This window comes from Tachypleus tridentatus, chromosome 5 (genome assembly GCF_004210375.1).
Source record: "Tachypleus tridentatus isolate NWPU-2018 chromosome 5, ASM421037v1, whole genome shotgun sequence".
Lineage (NCBI taxonomy): Eukaryota > Metazoa > Arthropoda > Merostomata > Xiphosura > Limulidae > Tachypleus > Tachypleus tridentatus.
This window is the reverse complement of record NC_134829.1, coordinates 9,431,195-9,453,737: the sequence shown is the minus strand read 5'-3', so window position 1 is coordinate 9,453,737 and position 22,543 is coordinate 9,431,195. Positions and strand designations below refer to the sequence as shown.

The 22,543-nt window shown below is 33.9% G+C and overlaps 2 protein-coding genes across 3 annotated transcripts in view; one reads left to right on the top strand and one right to left on the bottom strand.

The window, feature by feature from the left end:
- The window catches only part of LOC143250479 (cyclin-Q-like), a 477,792-nt gene that overhangs the window by 247,031 nt on the left and 208,218 nt on the right, over positions 1-22,543 (bottom strand). The window lies entirely within an intron of this gene.
- Positions 1-22,543, top strand: part of LOC143250474 (protein artemis-like) — a 44,247-nt gene that overhangs the window by 19,259 nt on the left and 2,445 nt on the right. The window contains exons 2-3 of the mRNA XM_076501063.1: positions 1,564-1,654; positions 3,227-3,440. Of these exons, the coding sequence (XP_076357178.1) occupies positions 1,566-1,654; positions 3,227-3,440 (303 nt within the window). The 5' untranslated portion in view covers positions 1,564-1,565. The remainder of the gene's footprint in view (positions 1-1,563; positions 1,655-3,226; positions 3,441-22,543) is intronic.

The window sequence follows — 22,543 nt, the reverse complement described above, 5'->3', positions numbered from 1 at the left end:
CCTTGAATGCTCATTACTAGAGTATATTATCGTATGGATATTATTATACCAATACTTGAGGTATTAAGGAAAAATAGAAAATAACATGCATATTGTACACTTTGAAATAAACATGCTTTCTTTGTATATAAAAAATAGAAGAACTCGTCACATGAGAAACAATACTGTGCTCTCCGAGTACTTTAACATTTTCTTACTCTTTTATTGGCATATTGTATTATGTTTACTCTACAGCAATGATGACATTTGTGCGTAAAATATCTAGTAGTATTCTAGATGTATACTTTCAAAGCATGATTGAAATGAAGGTCACATACACAGATTTCTCATTTCTCTGCACAACAAAACTGCTACACATAACTTAGTGTTTCTCAAAAGTAAAAAATGAAATAAAACATTTTCCTTGCTATTCTCATGTATGTAGCTATTTATATTGAAATTCCGTAATTCATCTATGTACTTAGACATTTATATGCATTCAAATATAACACCTGAAATCTGACACATTTTGAAGTATGAGTAATATTCTCTTAAGAAATTTTGTTTGCACGAGATTTGACTATTTTGTTATTGTATGGTTGGTATTCATGTTTCTCCAAATAATGAAACCACTCAAATTTTCTGTTACTGATGATGATGATCTCATTTATCAGGAAACTTGGAATATAAGCTGGGGTATTGTGCAGATAGACACACACACAAAATATTCTGTGAAATGATTCACAAAAACTTATAAATTCATTCATATAAAGAACAGATGATAGTTTATTTATTTATTACAGAAACCTGATGGTGGGGGAATGTTGCACTGACACTAAAGTAGTGTTGTGTGTGATTCAAGTGTATTGGTAACAGTGCAATGCAGTTATATTCTTTTGGAGCACACTACGATTGTGCTCTGCAGGTACTGCATACCCTAAGGTTATTTGACACTTTAACAATATTGTGAAGCAGTATAAATCATTCACTGGTCAGCAATGAGGCTGGATCATAACTTTTGAATTAAAAAAATATTTTATCCTGTATGTCATCATTCTAAACAGACTTATGATATGAAATATAAGTGGGACTAGACATCCATTGCATATCACATACAATTTGCATAGAAGTTTAATAATGAAGTATAAAAAAAAAAGATGCAGTATAATGAAATGGGGAAAGAGCTGGATGAAAAAGGTTTTTTTTTCCATGAGAATGTCAAATTGATGAAGTAAACAAGAATTACAGATTAAACAGTAACAAAATATATATATATAACACTTTTGAAATTCTAAGTTTGGCATAATTTTTTATCCTTTAAAATTTGATGTATTTATCTAATTGGTAATTATGTTTTATAGTGATGTCAGGAATGCTATGACTCAATAGATTAAGATCCTTGGTAGAACTAAATTGTTTTGTAAGTTTCAGTTGAAACAATAAAATGCTTTCATTGTTATGAACTGTTCTGTGTTCTCTTCATTTGTAGTAAATATTTTAAAGACAAACTACATCACTTGTGTCACATGTATGATAATTTTGAAGAAAAATATTATCTTTGAAATAAGTTCCTGTTTCTTGAAGGTATGAATGGCACAGTGTTATACACTGGGGATTTTCGTTGGGCTGTTGGAGATGCTGCTCAATATTCTGCATTGTATCATTCCTTCAGCCAGTAAGTTTTAATTTTCTTTGGATCGTGTGGTATTGTTAAAATGAAGTAGTTTTTATCACAAATCTTTATTCAATAGTATACTGGGTTGTATGAAACAGCTTTTGCAAAAACAAGCATCACAAAGTGTACATGATTTTGAGATAAGAAAATAGTTAATGTAATAATTTAATCAATAGATCTAACAAGAAAATAATTCAACATATTTAAATCTTTATCAGTTGTATAAAATAATTTGTTAATCACAATTACAATCAGATTGATAAATTTTGAAAAAATTATTAATATATTTTCCAAAAATCAACTCTTGCTTTTCATTTTTCAAAATAGCCTAGATAGACTAGTTGATTTGCACCAAAAAATGCCAAACAACCAAATCAAAACAAGTTATTTTATATCAGTTATATAATTTTATGAATGTACCTTAATCCTAATGTGATGTGTCATAGGTGAAAGACCATTTTTGCTGCATTTGTTGACTCACATTCACAATTTCATTGAGTTACTATTTTATGAATTTACATCAGTATGTTTGGCATCAAGCTATCAAGTTGTATACTATAAATCAATTGTAGTATTATATATTAGTTAATTTGTTACTTTAAAAGTGAATATTAAAAGAACACAATTAAATACAAATTTTTATGAGTCATATAGTATGTTATATGGAGCACTCATTTAAGTTAGATTTTTGTGATATTGAAATACAAAGTCTATAGTTTTAAATTAATTAGGAACTCAAATTATGGTTATTGAGAAGCTAGAATATCAAACAAGACTCCATGTAGTTACGGTAGAGAAAATTTCTGACAAATTATAAAGTCTTAGTAAAAACAAACATATTTATAAAGTTTTAGAGATTATACAAATAATATTTGATATTTTTGGGATGAAGAATAGTGTTTTGATCATAGCATGAAAAACACTTCACACTCGATCTAATGGTGAAACAGGTTCCTTTTTCACAAACAAATCTTTAGTAAAAATACTTTATTAAAAGATCAGCTATTTTTATGTACAAACAAACTTGCAATCTTTACTAAAAGTCTACCAAATTTTGTGAAGTTACACATACTGCATCAAAAGTTATGGTATACAAGTACTTGACTTGTGTATGTTACATACAGCCCGTCGAGAAAGATTTAATGGCATGGTTAAACTACTGAATTTAAAAGGTTTTTAGCATCATGTTTTTACTGCTAAGCTCTGACACAAGTGTTCTAAAAATATTTTTAAAGGCTTAAACTTTTAGAAATAACTTGTCCAACACAGCATTTCTCAAAAAGCACTTGTAGCAGTGTCTAAATAGAGGTATGAATTTGTGAAATATACAGTTAAACTATTATGATCAGTAGTTGTAATTGGAAACATGAAGCCATTACTGTTTTATGTATATATAATAGTTTAGTATCAGTTCTTTTCATACTTTTTATACACTTTATCAATTTTGTAGTTTTGTCACTCATATTATCATCTGATGTATTAATGTATAAGATTTAGATTTTTTTCGTTTTTGAAAACATTTTTTCACAGACTGTCTGCAGAAAACCTTTAGAAGTAGTTTTTATTTTTCAGAGTCAAAGATATTCAGAGTATTTACATGGACACAACATTCTGGTTTCTAGAAGCTATGTATATCCCAAGCCATGATGAAAGTTTTGAGGCTATAAAGAGCTTAGTGCAGTGGTGGTTAAACAATGATTCAAATCGTATTATTTACTTCAGGTGCTCCACTCAGTTTGGATATGAATACATATTTATAAAGCTTTATCAAGCTTTGAATATGAAGGTGAGCGATAAAAGTTTGAGTACTTTTTTGACATTTTGACAAGTGATGAAATATACTTATTTATTTATTATATCTCTAAATTATTTATTATATTTTTTCCTTTGGTGGAATTGTTTTTACTTTGGAGTCAAGTTTCTTCTTGGACAAACTTCCTTACCAGTCAGAAAAAATTTAGATAGTTTTTTGTCATAAAATACAGAAAATAAAATATCTGTGTTGTTGTCTTCTGGGCTTTGCACAACTACTCTATGTTAGTGTAATAAACCCATACTCTCTTAACAAACACTAATTTCCTGTAATACTGGAGACTGGAAGCAGTTTTTTTTTCAACTAACATAAACAGCTAATATAAATTTATCCCATATATAAATTTATTGTTATGCAGTGTCTCAAAATACCAATGCATTAAATAAATATTACCAAAGTACCTTAGTGTTTCCATATAAATTGATGCTATGAACATAATTGTTGGCAAGATAACATAATTTATTTTCATCTAGTTGTGGAGCTCATAACTGAAACATTTCTACATTTGAGTAAAACATTTTTAATTTTTGCTATTGTATGTGTTAATATAAACAAAAGTATGTGCAAACTGATATACAGAAATATAGGTGTATCCACTTTTCAATCAATTTTAATGATCTTTTACACACATAAATAACCCCACGGCAAATAATCATGATTTAGGGTAGATTTTGACATGATAATCACCGACATTATTCAAATTTTGCATGGTTGGTAAGGACTTTTAAGTGTTTTGTAGTTCCAAACCATATATACAATCTACTGAACTTGTAGCTATTCTTCTACATTGGATATGCCTATATAAATATTAGTCTTGCATGCTTCAGTCTTTATACTCCACTTAAATGCCTTTGGCATTATCTAGTTTACAAATATCTCTCCACCCACATCAGTGGCACTATTAATAACTTTCTTCATTAAATATTTTCATTATTCTACAAAATTCAGCTTTAGAGTAAGGATTCAACAAGGTGCTAAGGATTCTTTTGTCTTTATAGAAAATTATTATTGAAATACATTTGCAGACTATCCTCATATTGTATATATATAAGCACTTCACTCAGATAATATAATCACTTTGTTGTGACAAAATGTTCATCACATTTTTCTTTGAGAAAGTGTTGCATGGCATTCTGTAATGGAGTGTGCTGTTTGCACTGCTGTGTGGATTTCCATATAATTTCCTTTAAAAAAATAAATTAGATGTGGTAGTTGAAGTAATGAATTCCTATATTCCAACCTTCCATATTCCTCCTTTGTTGTAAAGCATTTGATCCATTTGGAGATGGAGACATCTGTTTAGCCCTGAGTATTTTCTCCTGGAGCTTTTGAAGTTGCTTTTTTTTTTTGTTGATCTGAGAAGAATTTGACTCAGTTTTCAGATGTCCTTTTTTCTTAAGTCAGCTTCTCGCACATCCAGTTTGGATCAAACACTGCCAACTCCTTTTGTTCAATTTGTCACTTGGGTTTCTGACATTTTGGGACTTTTTTATATGACTTTCCTTGTTTGTAGAAAGGTGGGGGGACTGTTTAATTTTCTTTCTTCATCTGATATTTATGGTTAATGCTGGGAGATTTACTGTTTAATTACATGACAGAATAGATAGACTTTGTACTCTTGTGTTTGCCATGCATGGCAACCTGTGAAGGGTAGGAGAGGATCCTTGTGGTTAAGGGATCCGCCCTAACACACCACTTTTGCCTTGAATTCCTGTAGATGGGTGGCCCCCCTTGGGCCAATCGGCTGGTCCACTTGGGCTAGAGTCAACCAAGTACCAGTGTTGGATGTTCTCAACAGATGTTGTGGACATTATATCTGATGCTGGTGTTTGGGTATAGTGCTCACAAACCCTGGCATTGCTGAAGTGTCCTTCTTTGACATTGTAGTGTGTCCCTTCATAAGGCTCCATGGTGGGTGGGGTCAGTGGGCATCAAAATTTCCTTTTTTTATTATGGATCTCCAGATAAAAACTTAAATGGTGAAGAAACAGTCCACAGATAAATGACCACGTCTTGAAAATTCTGAGCAGCAATCTTCAACATCTCTAACACCTGTTGTACCTCATTTTCTTATCTATATTCTCCTTCAGACAAACCTTTAGGGCAAATATCTCCCTTTTTCATTCAGAAGGGACTAGAGGGAATTGCTGGCTCTCTAAAGTCAGTAAAAAAGCTTTAATCTGATGGAAACATCCACATTTCAACACAGTGATCTCCTCATGCATTCAAAGGCAATTGAGGATATACCTATTGAGGTTACTCATGCTACTTTAAATTCATCATGAGGAGCTATTGCTGAGAGGGATTTCAAAAACATCCCCACATCGGAGATTCTTGCCAGTTTCCCCACCAAAGGAGTTTCTGCAGTGAGACGTATCTCCACTCACAAAGATAGAATTTTGATGGTGACCAATGTCCTCATTCTGACCATCACCATGTTCACTTGCAACCATCAAGGCAGGTTATTTTAATTGCAGGGTACAGCCATACATTCCAAACCCTCTCCGATGTTTCCAGTGTCAGTGGTTTGGTCATTCAGAGATGTCATGTTGTGGTTCCTTAACATGTGCTCCTTGCAGTGGCAAGGACCAAAATGCCTAGGAGTGTGAAACAGACCCTCATTGCATCAATTGCAATGGCTCTCACCCATCCTACTTTAGTTCTTGCCCTAAATGGTTGGAAGAAAAAGAGGTGCAGCATTTGAAAAATATTCATAACATTACTTATCCTGAGGCTCAGAAGTTGTTGTCCACCACTTCATTTCAGGCATATGCTGCTGCACTTCATTCCACTACTACAGTGGGAGTGCAGACAGATCTCTCTGTGCCTTCAAAATAATTGTTCTCAAAACAAATGAAAATCTTTTGACCTCCATGGTTAAAAAAGTTGATGAATCAACTTCAACACCCATCTCTTTCCCTTACATACATTCCAATTAATCCCAAGATACACTTTTCCTCTGATAAATCTTTTTCTCCCACCCCAAGATGCAAACTGATCATTTGTTGACATCCTCAGTCACTGGAATCCTTTTCCAACATGTGTGAAACGTATCGATACAGTAGCCTTTCGGCAGTTTTCTTTGTACAGAAATGACGGGCTGTGTGATGGAGGATGGTACTGTTGGTTCATCAGCCATCCGTGTTTCCTTGGGTCATACCATCATTGTTTGTTTTCTCTACCTGTCGTCTGGAGAGACATATGATCAATCAGAGCTAGATGTTCTTATTGAACTGTTGCTGTCTCCCTTTTTAATCGTGGGGACATTAATGGCATCATCTACTCTAGGGAAGTGCTGATATTGATAGGAGGAGTTGCTTTGTAGAGCGTATGCTCTCTGATCACAAACTTTCTCTTTTCAGTACTGGTTCTTCTACTTATTGTCATCCATCTAGTCTGTCCTTTACTGCTATCGATCTCTCAATTTGCTCTCCTTCACTATTATCCCATTTTTCATGGAGGGTTTACAATAACCCACAAGGCAGAGATCATTTATCTATAATTTTGAGGGAGACTGGCCATGGTCACGTGCCCTGGTGAGACTGGATCACACAAACTGGCCCTCTTTCACTGCTCTTGCAGAACTTGATTCTGCCATCGTCTGTAGCCCATCAGTAGATGACTGTGTGGCAGCAGTAACTGACTGTATTATACATGCAGCTGCTCATTGTATTCGTAAAACCTCAACACATTTTCCATGATATCCTCTTCCGTTGTGGAATCCTGCCTGCCACATGGCAAGGAAGGCTCAAAACCAGGCCTAGGATACTTATCATAGATATCCCACACTCTTGAACTACATCACTTTCCAGTAGGCCCATGCACATGCTCGGTGAATAAGATGTCAAAGCAGAAGGAATCTTGGATTAAGGTCACAACCAGCATATTTTCTACCCATTTCCAAAGTCATATGGGACAAGATTTGAAAGGTTAGGTGGCAATATAATTCTGTCACCCTGTTTATCTTGCTCTCTGATGGCCAGGAAGTAGGTGATACCTGAAACATTGCCGATACTCTAGCTGAAAGCTTTTGCCAGGTATCTACACTTCTGCTTCTTCCTCCACCTTTTTATCCATCAATACTCAGGCAGAAAGATCACTTCTTTCCTTTCGAGCTGATTGTCTCTATTACTATAATCATCTCTTTACACTGGTGGAACTCAAATTGGCCCTTCATCAGTCTGGCAGTACATCAGTTGGATCTGATGATATGCACTATGAAATGCTGCACCATCTATCTCCTGCTTCACTTGCTATTCTTCTGATTGTTTTTAACCAGATCTGGTAAGAGAATGTTTTTCCTGATGCCTGGCACCAGGCTGTTGTTCTACCTTTCTCTAAGCCTGGGAAGGATCCCAAGTTTCCTTCAAACTACCATACAATTGCTTTGACGAGCTGTCTCTGTAAGACCTGAAAGAGGTTGGTTAATGCTTGTCTTGTCTGGTTCCTCGAATCAAACAACCTCCTTTAGCTCAATCAGAGAAGCCTTTCTAAAATGACAACATCTTGTATCAATATTCTGTGACATTGAGAAGGCTTATGATACAACACGGATGTATGGCATTTTGCGAGATCTCTATATATATGGGTTATATGGCCATTTCCCCATTTTTATTAAATATTTTTTAATGGACATATGGTTTTGACACTTTCCTGTTCTTTTCTACAGGAACTTGTAGTTCCTCAGGGCTGTGTTTTGAGTGTCACACCTTTCAGTATGAAGATTAATGCCATCACTGAACAATTCCCTCTCACTTTTGCAAAAGGGCTCTATGTCGACGACTGACATATGATGTGAAAGTCATGAGGTAGATTGAGCAGCAGCTACAGACTCCCCTCAATCGTTTACAGAAGTGGACCACAGCAAACGGCTTTAATTTCTCTCTCTCTAAAACTGTTTGCATACACTTTTGTCACCAATGGGGTATTCATTCTGATTTTGATCTCCATATCTGTGAAGTTGAGCTGCCTGTGGCTCCTGAGACAATGTTCTTGGGGCTTATATTTGAGAGTAAACTGACCTTTCTACCACACATCAAGCAGCTATGGGTCAAATGTACAAGAGCACTGAACATTCTCCATGTCCTCTCTTCCACCACTTGGGGAGTGGATCGATGTTCTATGCTAAAGATATATTGTGCTCTTATTCGATTGAAATTTGACTATGGATTACTGGTCTATGGCTCTGCCAGAACCTTGGCCTTAAAGATGCTTGACCCCATTCATCATCAAGGATTTCAGTACTGAACTGGCAAAGTGCTTATACACAGTCTGATGAACCTTCTTTGCACCTCCACTATTTGCAACTGTCTTTACTATGTGCTCTGAAACTTCTTTCCTTATCAAAGCATCCCACCTAGGGTTGTGTCTTTCTTCCTCGGTGGACCATACTTTTTCAGAGCAGACAATCTACCATTGCTCCTTTTGGCCTTCCTATCCAGGTGCAGTTGGATGAATTGGGTCTGTCCTCGGATAACATTGCTGTATGCTCTGGTAAGCCCATCCCACCATGGCTTCTTACAGTCCCCAAATGTAACCTATCTTTAAGTCATCTGAGAAAAGCAGACACTCCCAATTGGAAATACTGTCTGTTGTTTGCTGAACATCTTTCAAACCATCCTACCATTCCTATTTATACAGATGGTTCAAAATCAGGTGACTGCATGGGCTCTGTCATGGTTTGTTGTGGTTTAGTGGATACATGCAGAATCCCTTTCTACAGCTTCTGTGTTCATGGCTGAACTGTATGTCATATCTCTTGCCCTGGATCACATAGAAGCTGAGCAATACTCAAACTGCACTATTTTTACTGACTCGCTTAGTTCTCTACTGGTCCTGGAATCACTTCGTGTTAGTTCACACCCTCCTCTCGCTGATATTCAAAACCGACTGGCCCATTTGTCTTTAACATCTACTTCTATCCAGTTTTTCTGGATACCAGGCCATGTTGATATTCACAGGAAGGATCTCACAGACACAACAGTTAAATCTGTCTGCTCTGGCACTATCATTGCTGTGCCTGTTCCATACATGAACTATGGACCTGTATTCAAGGTTCAGCTCTGTGGCAGTTGGCAGTCGACTTGGAGTGAGCAATACAGAAACAAGCTTTTTCAAATAAAACTCTATATTGGACTTTGGCTGTCTTGCTTCTGTAAGGATCAGAAAGAGGAAGTCCTTCTAACTAGATTATGCATTGGTCACAGTTTTTTAACTCATCGTTTTCTTTAATCTGGAACTGATGCACCAGTATGTAACACTCAGGTCACAATAAGCCACATTTTACTCTCTTGCTGTCATTATGACTTTCAACGACAGCACCATTTGAAACACATTCTGTTTCAAGGTTTATCCGTAACATTAGACAATGTTATTGGTGATGGTGACACTGTCCACCTTAGAAATGTTTTTAGTTTTTTAAATGCCATTTAAGTTTTTTAATTTATACATTAAACCTTTTTTAATGCCATTCCCTTTTAAGAATCAATGTACATCTAGTTCAATTTGAAATTAGAAAATCCCATAAAGTCAAATAACTCAAAACCAGGACTGTAAAGGCCAACTTCAGGTGACTAATGCTGCTGTATGAACTACCTGTTAGTCATCCTGGCAAGTTATTTTCAAAATTTTGCTACGTGTCTTTTAAAACTTTTATTACTTTACTTTTTGAAAATGGCCATAATGTCAAATAACTCAGAACCAGAACTGGAAAGGCCAACTTCAGGTGACTGACGGTGGTTTTTGTACTTACCTGTTAATCTTCCTGGTGAGTTATGATAATTACAGTTGTGCTACAGAAACTCCTTTACAACTTGTATTACTGTATTGTTTTCTTAACGTTGCAGACTAGATGTAAACATTAGTTTTATGCTATTTAAGTGTTTTTATGTTTTACCTAATTTCCTTTTATGAATTTTAGTAAATTTACTTTAATTTTAACTTTTTACCAGGTGTTTGGTGCAGATAAGAGTAGCTGCTTTGTGCCATAAAACACCAAATCAACCAACCAACCCTTCAGTAGTCTCATTGCAAATAATGGATCTGGAACTTAAATCCACTAGATCTTTCAGTCTCTTTCACCAAGGACACCATCTTTATTTTTAAGTGGTGGTTGGTTTAGATCAACCCTGCCATTAATGTGTATGTGCCCTTCTGACCTGAATTTATTTCTTCACATAGTCTTCCATTCAGGGATGAGGTGTGTCAGGTAATCTAGAGTAAGTGAATGAAGGATGAATCTTCATTCTGCATTAATGACTCAGATTTTCTTGTTTTCTAGTAAACAAAAGTTCTAGTTCTAGATTTCTTGGAGGGGAATGTCCTCATGAGGCATTTCATCAGTTCCACAGTAAACTCATAAATTGCCATCATGGAGACATACATTTTCAGGGCTGTGTTCTTTCTCTACAAGGCTTATTCCATTCATATTATTTTTGCCATTTTCTTTGGGTGATGAATTTCATAGATTGCTAGTCTGCTGTCACTTTCTCCTGACCAAATGCATTCTCCATTTTGTGGTTTTCTGATAGATTTGCTCTCAGTTCAGTCTACCAGTGATCGCTTTTGACTCATTAGTTTTTTCAACTACAAGCTTTGGAGTCTTCAGTTCCTCATCCTCAGGCTTATGTGGTAGATGCATCCAGTCCTGATTGTATGAGATTCCTCATCTATGCTTTTACCCATAGTTTATCTGTTACTCGGATATATTTTGATTTCCTACTTGTGAGTTGCTGCTAGTCCCAGATTGGCCAGTCTAGCAATGATTTCCTCTTCTATGGTATCTTCAAGTGAGTCCAACTCTCCAAATTCCCCTTTGGCTATCTTTCTTGAGGCATCTTTAATCCCACATTCTACTCCAAGACTTTTTCAAGCTCATTAGTGTTTAATGTCTAAAGTTGTCTGGAATGTGGCTTACAAAGAATTTGTACTCACTTTTCCAAATGTGCCCATCATATCTGGTTTTCACCTGCTGTTTAGTTCACACAACATTGTCAACTACTTTTAATTATTCTAAACATCTGCAGGTTTTGGACTCCTCAGTGCTATCCAGCATTCTTCCAAAATGGCTTTTTCAATTAGTTAATCAGGATGTTATGGTGGTATTACATGCTTTATCATGACAACCATTTGAGTCTTTAGCCTCTTTTACCATGTATCACCTGTCCCTTAATGTGATATGTTTGGCTGCTGGCATGCTGATATCATAAGTTGGAGTTGTTTGCATGTTTACAGGACTTCTAAAACCCCTTATGTCCTGCTATACCTTTATAGGTCCTTTTTTTTTCCCTAAGTATCTGGCAACTAGTAAAGAGGAATGCATCTCTCTACAATTTTTTGCCATCTATTTCACATTTGTACAACCAATTGTAATCTGATAATTTATTTTGGCCTGTCAGGCTTGGAGGTCTTATGTAACTCACTTTACCTCCTTCTGTGTTGATAGTCTTGACTCTGTATTCATTGTGATCCTTCAATTTCTTAAGTTTTTCTTCAAACTTTTAGAAGTGGACTAACAAATATCCATATTGCATATTTTGGTCTTTAAAGGTAAGTAATCTTCTGAGTTATATCTCATCAGATTCAACACATTTATTTATTTTGCTGTCCATCTCATTCATCCAGTGGGGGACATTTTACTGGTCAGTATTCTAACTTATCTCAGTGCTTTTCTCTCATATTCTTTAAATGATCTGGGAGTTTTCCACTATCCCCATGACCATTTTAATAGCATCTGCTGGATTATAATGAGGAGGGTCACTTCTGTCATCACCCTTTCTATTTATTTTCCAGGGTCCTTTACATCTTGTTTTCACCAGATACCACTCTGTGGCAAGTGTTGCCCAGGCAGGTATGCATTTATCAATCCAGTTCCACACTAGCAACTAATTTGATTATTATTACTACTGGTTGCAACAACTTCTGTATAAATTAAGTGTTTTAGAAGACCATCTAGGCACTTACCAAATGGTTTTAATATATTATCATTTGCCAACACTTGGAGACTATCATGAGTAAAGCTAATGGGGATTCTGCTCATCCCTGTCAACCTTAAGACTGACATGGTTGATTTGCTTTAAAAAAAATGTAGCAAACTGCACAGTTTGCCGAGCACTGTTCTTCAGGCTCCTCAATCACCCCCATATTTTCCTAGTGGAGCTAGAGAGTCCTAACCACACCCACTTTCCAGTTAATGGAGTAGTAGACAGAGGATTTTCCTTAGGAGTTTTAGAGTGTGTTCCTCCACTCTTAGGGAAGAATGCTAAGTTTGGGAGGTCCCTGGATGTTTTTATCCAGTTGTATGTAGGAGTGGCATCAGCCTCTGCAGGAGCCTACTTGTAATATTGTCTCAGATTTGAAACTACACTATCCAAATGGAGTGTGCATAACCATTCTCTTTAATCCATGTCAGTTTAATATTTTGTTCATGTAAAGAAGTCCATTATCACCTCATAATTCCAAATATGAAGTGGTCCCATCCTAGGTCCTTGGTTTATCACAGTGTTCCATGTCCACTCCTTAATTCCTGGCTCAGATGGAATGCTCCTTGCCCACTTGGTTGAGGAATGAGTATGAATGCTCATAATTCCAGACCAGATGAGTTCTGGAGTGCTGCCTTTGGAACTTCAAGTGGAGTAGAAAGTTTGTCCACTTCATTGCTGCTTGCTTTTCTGTCATGATTCCGATAGCTACAAGTTGAGATCCAATCAGAAATATATATAACATTGCAGTCCAATAGCCCTAGCCACCAACATGGGATATTGGGACCAAGACCCCTTAATTCCAACCTCAAGCTGTAGAACCTTGGCTATCTGGTTGGGTGGGCCTATAATGTTGATTATGCATGTTCTATTCCAACTTTGATACAAGAACTAGGTTCTAGGTGAAGAGTATATGTGTTCTGGATGTATTGTTGTTCTTCCTCTCATGTACCACTTATTTTGGTACACTTCTGTTCTGTGTAAATGGTTTCCATATGGATAATGCCTTTTCATTGTGGAGATTCTATCTATAGTGTCAGTGGATAGTAAGTATGCTTTTGAACTTTTCCCAGTGTTAGTGACTGTGGTGGTATAAGTATCAAAAAAGTGATTACATTATCTGAGTGAGGTACTTGTATACAGTATTAGGATAGAGGTTGCATTGATGTGGGTGGAAAGATTTGCAAATTAGATATTGCTTAATGCATTTAAATGGGGTATAAAAAGACTGAAGCATGTGATACCAATACTTAGATAAGCAAAAACATTGTTGAAGAATAGTTATAGTGTTGATAGGGGTAAGTATTATTGAAAATACATTTTCAGTTTAAGAAAATGTTAATGTACATGGTTGGTCAAGTTCTTTTGACTGAAAAAACTATTGATTTTTCTAGTATTGAAAAACTTGTTTTCAAAATTTCGTAATCAGTGAGGGAGTTGTCTGAAGGGTTTATAACCAAGTAAATAATTAACAATTTTTTATAATGAGATGAAGTCTCAAAGTAGCCAACACATTTATTTGTCAACCATTGATTCATAATGAGTATCTTGGTAGGTGTACTATGTGAGTCATGCTCAAAGCCAAGATCTCAAGTCTTTAAGTCACACAGAGCAAGAAAACTTTTTTGCTTGTTCCCCAGTTCATTTAAATAATAGTAAAGTTAATTCAATTTAAATAGTAATAGTAAATAAAATAAACTGTTCAAATAAATAATGCTGCATTATTGTCACCTAAAAATCTGATTTGTAAATGGTATAAATAAAATTTATAATTATAATTCACTTGCATGATCTGATTCTATTGTTATTCTTGAAAATTGATGATATATGTAGCACCTAGACAACTTCCATATGTGTTATATCTCAGCTGGCCTGATGAGCCTTGGTAATAGACAAGGCCTTGTCAGCACTAGACAGGACAAATGTAGGGTTGTTGAAATATTATTGACAAAAAAAAAATGTGATCCTTTATGTATGGGTTCTTAAGATCATATTACTTCTAACACAAAGGCCATCAAAATTTGATCTGGTGCCTCTGACCAGCAGATTTTGAGTGATATTCTGTTCTATTGCCCTAGGTGGATGATTCATGTATAAATTTAAAGCTCTTTAAAGGTAAAGAAAAATAAATTGCAAAGATATGTTTATCAGAGCTGATCTTAGATTCTGAACCTTGTATACACAGTAAAATTAAAGGTACTAGATTTTTACTATTTTTAATCTTTGATATTATTAACATTTCCTGAAAAAATTGGTGAGTACTCTAGTAGCTACTGAGAGGGCAGTCAGTTATATAAGCAAGGTTGAGAAGAAGGTAGACATTGAATATGTAATGCTAATTTTATGTGAACAGTAGTTAAAGTTAGTTATGAGCATTTCTGTTGTACCTTCCTTGTCAGATATATTCAATATACCAGTAATAATATTAATGTTTATCTAGAAAACATACAAAAGGTTAAGTATATTAAACTTATTAAACTGATTTTGGATGCTTACCACTTGATTTTAATAATTAAAATCCATGAAATTATGCCTTGTAAAACCGATGACTGTGTATCTTGCAGTGGGGTTTTCATTGCTGAAACCTTCTTCAAAATGTTATGTTCAAAGTACACCATTCTTTCATGCACTCTTTCTGTAGTTAACCTGGTGTATACGAATGATGGTTTTTCCAGTGTGTATGCCAGTAGTCTAGTCATAGAGAAACCCATAGATTCTGTGTACAGAAACTTGACTGGTATATCATCATGTTAAATTACATGAACACCCTTCTCATTCTCCAGCTGCTTGTAGTATGTAATAGTTAAATGAGATGCATGACTGGAAACCTTATCTTGGTTAACTCATACTCTGTTGGCCTTGTTTTATTACTAATTTTGTGTGGTAGATAGGTTCCAAAATATTGATCTGATAGTAAGCTAATATTTTTGTGTGGTTGATAGGTTCCAAAACATTGATTTGATAGTAAGCAGAATATATATTAATCTTTGTACACTCACACTTGATCTCTAAGTTGCTCCTAGCACAGAATGTGGTGGTGATCATGCACGATTTCAAAAAGGTTTTTGATATGCCATATACCACTTTAGAAAATTTTTTTCACCATTTGCTTGATAGAAGGTGGCTTGAGACTAGTTAAACATGCAGTTAGCCAAGAATCAACACTTACTGCATTTTTCCAAGTCTGTGTAATGTCCATTCAGTTTTCTACATTTGGTCTTTCTTTTCTGGATGTGTCTTGAAATCACCTTGTGTAAGATATCTCCATCTTGTAAATTCAAGATCCTTGATCTGAACAGATTATAATGACCTGGGTGTATAAATATTTTGCATTAAAAGAGGCTGTTACAGACCCTCTTCAAATACAATTAGTTTTAGTTCACATTACACTATTTATAAAATATCAAACAAAATCAAAATGTAGTTCTGTTTGTTATTATGTGGTTATGTTAATTATCAGTTCTAGTTGTTACATAATTTGTTGATACACACATTCACAGTTCTTTAATATAGCTTTATTTAATCCTGTGTATTTATTGCAAGTTCATTCCTTTTACACTTAAATGTAAATACTAACAATAGTTAGTCCTGGTTACCCCCCTAAAAGTTGTAGGTCGTCCTACTAAAGATATTTAGTAACGCAGTCCAAAGAGGCTATCTTTAATGACAAATACATTATTTCGTGCATTTTGCTCATCTTGTATTATTATTGCTTTTATTAGGTTATTACTTTTTGTTTTAAAGAAAAAGACCATGACCATACTATAAAAATAAAAACAAAAGTTAATGACATTTCAAATCAAAACAATTACATATGAAATATCTGAAATAATATTTTTTAAATATAAATCTTAATCTCCAGTTTATATAAACAGAAAACTACTTACACTTACTGGATTTTGCCTAGCTTAACATTATTACATCTTAAAGAAGAAGGAAAAAATATTAACTTCATTTTACTTAAACTAAGTGATTATAATGCTTGACCTGAAATTTTTTTGAAATAACTATTTATATCATGAGATGTTTTCAACCAATTTGTAAATCTTGTGATGTAAAAGCACTAGTTAGAATACTAAGTAAGATGGGCTAGTTATGGCCAAGTGGTTAGTATATTCATACTGTAAATCCAAGGGTTGATGATTCACATCCCACTACTAAAAAAGGAATTCTCTGGATTTAAGGATTGTGGTTGTGATGTTAAAGTCTCAGCATTCTCATATAGTGGTAGGTACTGTTAACTAGCTGTTTCCCTCAGGTCTGTCAGTTCAAAATTGCAAACAACTATGCAGTATGTAGTGTTATTAATATTAGTTTTCAATTAGAGCAAGCTATCTCCCAAGAGAAAACACTAAAAAATCAATCTGTTAATGAATAAAGCTAATTAAATACACCTTAATTTTTTTCAAAAAAATTGAATGCATGTTTCATTAGTTGGGCACCTTTCTTTGATGTTAACAGTGTTTGTTGGTCTAAAATCATTAGGTCCAGACAGCTTAGGAGATTAAGGTTAGTCCTAAATCCACATATTAAGCTAAAAATGAAAACAACCTTTATAAGAAAAATATAACAATAAAAAATTAAAAATAAAGCTAAATATATTGAGCATTATAATAAATACTGTTAATGAAACTAACATTAAAGAAAAATACTCAAATGCTAGCTGTTAACTTCTGTGTGCATTTAGAATAGTTGCAGTAAGTTGGTTAACATTCTCCTCATATGAATAGATTTTAAGTTAATACAACAGTCTTAACTCTTATTTCTTTGTGCTATATTTTGAAAATAGGATGAGAAGAAACAATAATGTTTGGAAAATATATGTTAGGATACAGTTAAGACTGTTGTATTTTTCTAACGGTGATTAACTTAAAATCTAGTGATCATATTTAAGTTTACAAGATTATCTCATAGTTTGATTGGATAATCTTGTAAACTTAAATATGATCACTTCTTTTCAGTAAGTTAAAAGGTCTTAGGTTATCTATATAAAATAACCTTCCTATTCTTCCAATAATTCTTTTCAGTAATTTAGTATCTTTTTTTTAGATGTGAAGACCAAAACTGTATGCAGTATTCTAGTGAGGCCAAACTAGTAAATTGCATATAAATATAACTATATCTTTTGACTTGTAATCAGTATTTCTGTAAATAAACTCTAAAATTAGACTAATTACTAGAACAGAGTTCTTCAATGGCTTGGATGACTTCACCACATTGTGCTAAAATCCTTTTATCTAGTCATACAAGTGAGTAGTTTCCAATTTTCATTAAAAGAGTAAACCTTTTTATTATAACAAATATATTAGCATGTACTTATTTGAGGTGAGAAAGTTGCAGAATCAACAAGCTTATTAACTGATTACTTAATTAGTAAGTGAACACCTCAAACTGGCATGTCTATACAAGTTAAAAAAAATATATTTTCACAAATATTCAGATACTATTTTATTTTTGCATATTTATTTTGCAAAACATGTCACTGGGTAGATTAATTTCTAATGTGAGATAAGCATAACCACTGCATAGTCACTATTATGTTTCTTATTTAAATATATAGTAATCCTTCTGTTATCTACTGTAAATAAAATGGTGAATATATAATTACCTTTAGTACTTTAATAAGGTTAATATTGCTCTTATTTTTTAAAAAAATCAATTATACTTTGTTCAAGTACAATAGATATAAACATAATAATGAACAGTGAATATAAGATTTCATTTATATGAATGTAATAATAAAAAAACTTATGTTTACAAACAGTACATCTCAATTAAAGAATAGTATATTATTAATATATTGTATCTATTGGAAAGTAAAAACCATATTTTTAAACAAAGAACCAAATATCAACAGTATACCTTTATTAAATCTTAATAGATCTCAATTTGTGTGATTTTGTTTTATGTCATTTATATATCTTCCTGTGTCTAGTTGAATGACTCTAAGTTGATGATCACATTACCTTTTTCAAATACCACATTTGTTACTATGCTAAACTTGCAATAAAGTTTTCTTTGAACTCATTCAACTCATCTTTAAAATGTGTAAGCTCACCTTATCCCAAATTGTCTGACTACGACTCATTGAAGGAAATTTCTGTAGCTTTCCAATGCATAATTACATTCACAGTTTACAAATAAAAGGAACTTAAAAGGCTGAAACTATAAAACAAATATTCCAATATATTTATTATTACATGACAGTCTAATTGTTGCCCTACCCATAGTATCCAATAATATATAAACTTTTATAGCTGTTTTATTAGTAAATAATCATACCACTTGATGTAATACCATTAGCTTTCAAACAAATTCCAAGGTCTTTATTAAAACAAGGGAAAGTGTTTGAAAATAAAGAAATAATTTTTTCTTAAGGAATGATATACAAGTAGGAGAGCTCATCATAATTAAACTGGATTTTGGTTTAGCTAGGTAAACTAATGACTTAACACAAGCTAACATTGGTATGTATTACTTGTTAGACTTATAAAATATAGATTAGACAATATCTACAAATAAAAATTGATTAATCAATTTACATTTCTAATTCCTCACATCATTAAAAGACTGACATAAAAGTGCATATAAAGAATACAGCTTTGGAAACAGTGGAGGTGTTGCAGAATTGGTGTTGTTTGCCTTGTAATTAAAAAAGTTCAATCTTCCAGATGTAACAGTGCCTGTTACACCTCCAACCAAAACACAAATTCAGGAAAGTTTGAGTTATGGTGCTACAAATGTAACATATAGACAATCTAAAAAAAAATATATATACATAGCTTATTTGACATGAATGAATACATGTATTGCTGCTGCAATGGATTCAGGAATTTTGTAGGGAATATAGGTCTAGTTGGTGTTTTTACTAGCAACACTTATAAAATTACATTACTGTCACTTTAGTACTGTTAAATATTAAGAAAATTCCAGATTCCCTAGGCCTCTCCCATAGATCCATGCTTTCTTATATAAAATTTAAAAAATAGTTCTTAATTAATTTAAAAAAGTGAATGCATATAGACTCTTTCCCCTAGGTTTATGCCTGCTTATACAATACTAAATAGTAGTTACAAAATTAAATTAAAAACACACAGCATGTAAATTAAAAAAAAAAAACACTAACTAAATTTACACTGTGATAGCCAAACAGTTGGTTGGCAGATGCAACTAGCTGGTTGTATTCTGTTTAGTCAACTATGCAAAATAACTGACTGTGGTTAGATAACCTTTATTTAATACTTAAGTAGCTAGGAAGTTGATACTGGGTACTACCTGCTAGTTGGTTTATCTCAAATATATTGTATTTTAATGGTATGTCTTATTAATTCTCTATTTCTAAGGTGCAAGTGAGAATTGTATTCCATTTTCATTTATTTTCAGTATCTTTAAACATGATTTTTAAAATGAAATTATCATGAAGCTAAGTCTTGTGATTTACACGCAAACTTAAAAGTATGAAGAAATATAGAGTTAATTATCTGTACACTACATTTGATATTCAGAACTTCAAATCCAAATCACTGTTCTTGATTAGTTGTAACAGCTTATTTACTGTTGCATCACGGAAAAATTTATTTATCTTTCTCTCCTATCACAACAACGTCATCATCCCAGAAGACTGTCTTCTGAACCATCCATGTCATTTGTGTAATAACACTTCTTAAAATCACATTGAATTAGTATGGCAATAATCTAGATGTGTATTATTCATGGTGATAAAACAAATTTGACTCATTGTACATAAAGATTAGAGTGCATGATATATTCCAAAAATTAAGTTAGCTTTTATTTAGTCCTTAAATATGAGGGCTGTTTAAAAAATACGCGGACTGACGTCATAAAACAAAATGTACTTTATTTAGAAGTTACAGGTCTGGGACCCCTTCAAGGTACTCTCCTCCCCAACGCACACACTTATCCCAACGGTGTTTCCACTTGTTGAAACAGTCCTGGTACGCTTCTATTGTAATGTCCTCCAGCTCCTTGCGATGTTTTTTTGTTCCCCAAACTCAAAAGACCCTTGAAAGGAAGAAGATTTGAGACGATTCCCGAGATTAAGGCAAATGTGACGAAGGAGCTGGAGGACATTACAAAAGAAGCGTACCAGGACTGTTTCAACAAGTGGATCAAAATCTCGTAACAAGATTTTTTCGGTCAATATCTAGTAACAAGATCCAACTGTTATCCCAAACTCTTCAGCAAGCTCCCTAGCAGTCAGACGTCGATTTGCCCGCACCAGGGTGTTGATTTTATCGACGTCAGTTGACGTGGAAGGACGTCCAGGACGCTCATCATCTTCAATGGACTGTCGACCATCCTTAAAACGTTCATACCACTTGAAACATGTCGTACGCTTCATAGCAACATCACCGTAAGCCGTGTTAAGCATAGCAAAAGTTTCAGTCACAGATTTTCCAAGTTTAACACAAAATTTCACAGCAAGTCGTTGCTCCTTCAGGTCATTCATTCTGAAATCCGCCAAACGAAAACATCGCACTTCACTTAAAACCGTGTAGCTAATACACAAATGAAGATATCTGCAATCGGGAAATGGCTTCGTAATCAGCTGATCTGTGCAAACCTAGCGACACCAAGCGGATTCCACTGGAACCAACTGGAGCCGTGCAATTCAAACAGTCCGCATATTTTTTTAACAGACCTCGTAGGGTCCTTTTCACCCGAAGCAGGAGTCCCGCAGGGAGGGGTTGTTAGCCTATATTATTTATCATGTACGTGAGTAATATGCCTCTGTCGGACCTAAATTTAGGTTGTGCATCACAGTTCGCTGACGATGTAGCAGTCTGGAAAAGCGCCCCCACTCCGTCAATAGCAGCAATGAACCTACAACCAGTTCTAAATAACATCGAAGAATACTGCCAGAAATACAGAATCAAAATCAATATTCCAAAAACTCAAGTCATAGTATTCAGCAGACTGAATAAGCTGAAAAAAGATCCACCAAAACTCTATATGAATGGATCACTTTTACTGACTGCTACTTCTGCTAAATTTCTAGGTCTAACCTATGATTCAAAATTAACGTGGTTACCACATATTAAAAAATGTACTGATACGAATCTGGAAAAGAGCAAACTATGCAAGAAGTCTTTCAGGTAAAATCCAAGGAACATCACCAGACAACATACTTAAAATTTACAAAACATACATTAGACCAACAAAAAATATGCATCACCTGCCTGGATTAACATAGCACCCACACATATACGGAAACTTCAACGTATACAAAATTCAGTACTAACTTCAGCATATAAAGTACCACGTAGCACCTCAACCACATTCATGCACAAGTATGCAAACATAGACACTATATCTGAAAGACTCTTGCATAATTCTCTAAAATACTTCAATAAGAATTGGCATAAAAATGACTTAATGTGTGATCTCGACAGATTTCACGTACATGATGTAAATGGTCCTAAATACCTCTCCCCTTTTAACATATATTTAAGAAATGTAACACAAGCTGGCCACTATGCACTAGACACTTAGTCCTTGTTTCTTTTTATTATTATAATTTTTATTTTCTTTTTAATCATTATTATTTTTATTTTATTTATTTTTTTCTCTTTTTGAATTATTATTCAAGAATTATTTAAGTATTGAATAATAATAATTATTATTACTTTCTTTTTGTGTGTGTTACTACAAGTAGTAGTAGCATTCTCTCAATTGAGAAAAAGGAGAAAAATACAAAAAAAAAAATATATATATATATATGAAAATACAAAAAAAATATATAAAAAAAATTAAATGAAAAACAAAAACAAAAAACTTCTTGTTCGTCCATGCATGGACTGAGCCCTGAAATGGACCTGAGTATGATGTTTTTCTTTTACTCTGGCCCAAAGCTTAGAAAAAAAACCCCTAAAGACAGACGCTATAATTGTTCGAGAGGGAGGAAGAGGTCAAATGTACCTGACCCTCCTGGGTATTTAACAACATCAATACCCAAATACCGACACAGTGAAACAGACCTCATACATAGAGAGTTTATGGTGATTATTCCCAGCCAGTTGCCTTCCCTTAAGTTAGTTGTATTTTTGTGACATAAATCCATTAATTGTAATTTTCAAT